The 5,144-nt window shown below is 40.1% G+C and overlaps 1 protein-coding gene across 1 annotated transcript; it reads right to left on the bottom strand.

The window, feature by feature from the left end:
- LOC146377636 (protein FAM8A1-like) lies at positions 1-4,114 on the bottom strand. Its single transcript, XM_084944808.1, has 5 exons — positions 3,619-4,114; positions 3,332-3,452; positions 3,093-3,216; positions 2,029-2,168; positions 1-1,920 (listed from the first exon to the last, which is right to left on the bottom strand). The coding sequence occupies exons 1-5, from the start codon at positions 4,112-4,114 to the stop codon at positions 1,776-1,778; spliced, it is 1,026 nt and encodes a 341-aa protein (XP_084800934.1). The 3' UTR covers positions 1-1,775.
- Between the last annotated feature and the right edge of the window lie 1,030 nt (positions 4,115-5,144).

The following is a 5,144-nucleotide window of genomic DNA, read 5'->3' as shown; positions in this document are numbered from 1 at the left end:
TGGAGCCAAAGTCTTATTAATAAGAAAAATAGGATCAGCAAGCTGCCATTTTTACACAGTGTAATCCTCTCACGACTGAAGTCGGCCCATTTACAGATTGTCATCAAGTTACACAGTAGATTTCATCACAGCACACCTAGCAGGCATTTTTGGTACTTTAGCACACAAAAGAAAATGCTTAACAGTGTCTTTGATAAAGGAAACTGGAGTAGAAAATGTCCATTAATGCATTTTTTATAGCAGAAATCGTCACAGTACATTTCCTCTATAAGCTCTCATAATTAAATGTGTAAACACTTGATAATGCCATCTGTTATTAAATTAGGCCAATTAGTAGGGATTATCATAAGATCTTAGGTGGTTTTGATTCCACGGCAGCCTCAATCACCTTTGCACAGATCATAGGGCATTTTGCATATTGTGGTATCATCCATCCATCCAGCCATGTGGTGTTTTTCCATTTGTTACTCCTCTGCTTCAATTTCTCCCAAATGTTAGTGCTAATGATAATACTACAATCAGCTATTACAAAGCAGCAATAATCACACGTTACCATTAATGCATGATTCCCACTGTGAGCAATGATCAAAAATTTTAAGTCTGAGCATACAGGTCTGAGGGTAAGTATTTAATACAAAGACATACTTGATGGCGTAATCTCATTAATGCAGGATTAGCAACTTAAACCTGTTGCAGGCAAAATGTTTTTAGAAAAAACTGCATAATAACTCAAGCAGATGGAAAGGAAACTAGAGTCTTGCACCTTCTCCCAGCTCTGTCTTCAAGCTTTTTTTAAAAAAAAAAAAATAAAATAAAATTTGCCCCAGTAGACCTTGGCCAATCACAACGCACATCCCCCAGGAAATGACCAGAAAATAAACGCTTGGAAAAATGACATGAGCACTTGTTAATGCCTGGTTAAGCTGCTGCTGAGACAGTGTCAGCACCTTTAGATGGGACAGAAATTTAGCACTCCCCAACCGCCTCGTCAAACTGCAATTGAAAAGTAAATGATTCAAAGCAAAATTAGGTGATCTGACTCACATCCAGTGTCACTGTCAACAGCTGTGTATGTTAATGCCAACTACATATCTATCTCCTAGACTCTGCTCCTCCTTAAAAGGGGAAATGTTTGTGCATTAGAGATCATTTTAAGTAAGTAACAAATGACAAAGTGATTGATTAATTAAAGGACTTGTTGCCTTTCATACCGGATCATGTGAGCAGTGCAAAATGTTATTATATATTATTATTAATATTATTTTAAATATTATTTTAAAAAAAGTGGGGGGTGGTTAAACAGAACAAAAAAAAGGTGCAAGGGCTCTTTAATCTTCATATTCTGGCTGTTCTTTTAAATAAAATCCTGTCTTCTCTGGTTTCCTTGCCTACTGAAACTTTAAATACTGAGTTATCCAAGTTAGACAGTCACCCTTAATCTTGAAAGACAATTTTAAAAAGGAAGCGAATCTTCTGTCAATAAAAACTTAGCAGATACCATCATTTTTTCCTTGCACAGGACCTGATTCTGAAAGCAGCATGTAGACATACATGCAGAAATACAGTGTGTGTGTCAGAAACACAACAAATCCAAATTGAAACAGTTCATATTGGTGTGTCTCAAACTCAATGCGACCATCCCGATTCTCTTGTGCTCTGACAATACCTTGAAAGGGAGGTGTCTGAGTTCAGTCGACATTATATTTTTAAACAGAAAACAAATTTTCATTCAGTGCCTGTTCAGAGTTATTGTGGGGCCATTCTTCTGTGCAGCATCATCTGACCCTGGATCGCTTGACAACAATTGTACCAGCAACCATATCATACACAGTCCTGTTGTGCTGGAAGAACAGAAGAGTGATGAAGGCTGGGAAGAAGAAGGCAATGGAAAAGTTCTTATTCAAGGCTCGAACAGTCGATCTGAAGAGGGAGACAGAAACAGTACCGTTATGTGATGTGAGGCTGTTTGCATGCACGCTGTGACTTCTCATGGATAATTTTTCAAAAAAGAAAGAAAGAAATACGCACGCAGAAAGAGAGACATTAGTTGCTGGCACGACAAGAACCCTGTTAGGCTGAACCAGAACCGATGAGTCACATGTCACGACTCTGAGTCCAATGAGAAACTTTCCGGGAGTGGCTCCTCCTGCTCCCCAAATGCATATGATCTAAAAAGAGAAACGTGTATCAGCTACCAAACATAAAATACATTTTCCACAAACAATTTAACAAGTTACGGTCGGTAAAATATCACTGCTAGATGTCAGCAAATTGCAGTCGACTGAGTTCAGTCTTCTTCCTTAAGTGCTTAACTCTAAGTACGGTGGCCACGGTAGAACAAACAACTCTGGCTGCTGTTCGTCTGTAGTGAGTGGAAGCTTTCAGTCTGCTACCTAAGCTGTTGATATGCTGGTGTTGTAGTCCATTTATGTTGGAGGAGGCTGTAAAACTTTGTGAAAGGACGATAAGAGTCAATGAGTCAGCGAAGCTCACTTTTGACTGACGACAGCGACACTGAGGTGAGTTGATATCTCAGACTTTTCTAGCAGTAAGCATTGCTGGTTTTGCCACTGCTAGCTGCTGTTAGCTGCCATTAGCTGCTGTTAGTCAGAGTTAGTGAAACTTTCTTTGAAGTAAATGTAACACTGTTGGACGTGAGATGTGTAATCAAACTGTTTATCAGAGTGAAAGTGTGACTTTTAGGAAAATTGAGCCTAACATTAGCTAGCATAATGTTAGCTTATAACCAGCTGTTGCTGTTGTGTAGCCGGCTTAGTGGCAGCTGTTCAAAGACAAGAGGGTCGCATGTCAAATCAGCTGACAGTAAGGGACTGTGACAAAATCAGGAATGAATAAACAAGTTTATGTAGGTTTCGGTATGTTATTGCACTGACAAACTGGCACCTGCCCATTTTAATGGAGACGCTCTAAGGTTATGAGAACACATTAGTTTGTTGGAAGACGTAATTACACACAGAGCAAAATACTTAGGAGCACGACAGCCCCTGGTTCCCCTAGCAGCTGTACCCTTAAGACCAACATCCTAGTCAAGACTCCAGATAACAGCATAAAACTTCTCCGTGTCCACTCACCTCATAAAAACAAACTAATATCCGATACACAAGAGCAACAAGCATCATTTTCTGCAGCTCCTCCATCGATGTGTCTTCATCGATTTCCTCCACTATAAAATGCATGGCGAACTTGGAAACATCTCTGAAAAGTGAATGAAACGATACAGGTTTAAAGAATGTCTTAGTCTGATTACGAGTCTCCTTCTTAAAGGGATAAAAATAAAAAAATTTAGAAAAACATAAATACACAAACTCACTTGATTCCACTAAGGTGCATAATACTGATGATTATAGTTGCTTTGATGAAAAACAATATGAAGAAATCCACCATCTCAGCCATTAGTCTTTGGAGAGGAGAAGGAATACTGTACTCTCGGCCTGGAGAAAAGAAGCAAAGAAGTTTGTTTTATTAAGGGATGCCGGACTGCCTTTCAATTGTTTTTAAAGGCGCTCAGTGCCAGAGGGTCATCATAACCCTCAAATGTAGTGACCCTTGGAGTTTGGAAAAATCGGGTATGGTTATACTGTCTGTAGCAGCTTTTACCTGGTCTCGGTGCATTTCCATTCTCCCTCGCCTGCTGCTGCTGCGGCTGAGCAGGCACTGCTGCCCCGACGATGGCTTCACCTGCACGGCCGCTCGAGGAGCCGGCCGCGGGTGGGTAAGGAGGCAACGGAAGACCAAACGGATTGTTATGCCAGTGCTGGGAGTTGATATCAAGAACGGTCGATGTCCCGTTAGGTGGCTGTAAACAGTAAGGGTAGGACATGGCTGACGCTGCTAGCCAGCTTTGCCAGTTCACATATCCACTGTAGTACTGCCACATCCATGCCTGTAGTTTCTCGCAGTATTGTGTCGTGGCACGGCTTTCTTCGGCGTCCTTCTCGCCGTCAGTGCTGCCCCGGTTGTCTTTTCTTTGGGTAACTTCGTCAGCTAATGGCTTAACTTGACTGCCACAAGGTTTATTCTTTCTCTTATCGACATCCATACTTCTGTTTTCTTTGTCAGCCATGTTTGATGGCGTTGCGTCACGTAACGTCATCTGGACGAAGAAAATAAATACGTGTCAAGATAGAGATATTGTAAAGATATGAGATGTTATGAATTCAAATAAATTGAATAATATTTTTCAATTAAAAAAATAAAAAATTCTCTATTTATAATTTACGTTAAACTGTTACCCCTCCTCCCCTCTCCACCTAGCAGGATGTAGTGGTGCCGCCGTTGCCTGCTATTACGGGAATCAACCACAAGGGTGCAGCATATCTGCGAGGTAAAAGTTGCAGTGATAGTGAAACATTTGGGGTCTTCGAGTTCACTTCAATTTAATATTCAAATGAGAAAGTACGGCAGCAAAAGATTTCCAGGACTTACTTCTGGATTTTCTCGGATAACTGCATCTGTAATTATCACATTGTTATAGAACTTATGAGATTAACTACATGAATACATGAGACTACATAAAATGACTGCAAATACAAGTCTAGTTCCAAAAAAGTTGTGTGTGTAAAATAAAAGCAGAATGCATTGATTTGCAAAATCATAAACATATATTTTATTAAAAATGAAAGTGTGGACAAAGTTCACCCTGCCATCCACAAATGGTGGTTACAAATGTATGATGCAATAAAGAAGCCATCCAGAAATCTGGATCTTCTCTAGAAAGAGCTAATTTAAAATGAACTGAGGGGAGGTAGACAACTTTTCTGTGGTCAGACCCATCAAAATTTAAAACTTTTTTGGAAAACATGCACACCATGTCCTCTGGACTAAAGAGGAGAGAGTGCTTGTCATCAGGACTCGTTTTAAAACCCTCCTGTGCAGGAATTGGGTGCATCAATGCCTATGGAAAGGCACTTGCAGGTTTTAGATCAACATATGCTCCCATCCAGGTGACATGTTTTCCAGCAAGACAATGCCAAACCACATACTGCATCTATCACAACAGCATGGCTTCACAGTAAAAGAGTCCCGCTGATGAACTGATTCAGATGTTATTTTAATTGAAAACATTTTGCAGCCTCATCATCATGAAACAAATAGTAAAATGAGTCAGCCGACACATACGATAT

The sequence above is a fragment of the Perissodus microlepis genome, chromosome 11 (genome assembly GCF_051167445.1).
Source record: "Perissodus microlepis isolate ML-2025 ecotype Zambia chromosome 11, ASM5116744v1, whole genome shotgun sequence".
In the NCBI taxonomy this organism is placed as follows: Eukaryota; Metazoa; Chordata; class Actinopteri; order Cichliformes; family Cichlidae; genus Perissodus; species Perissodus microlepis.
Note: the sequence above shows the minus strand (reverse complement) of the source record. Positions and strands in the feature narration are given on the sequence as shown.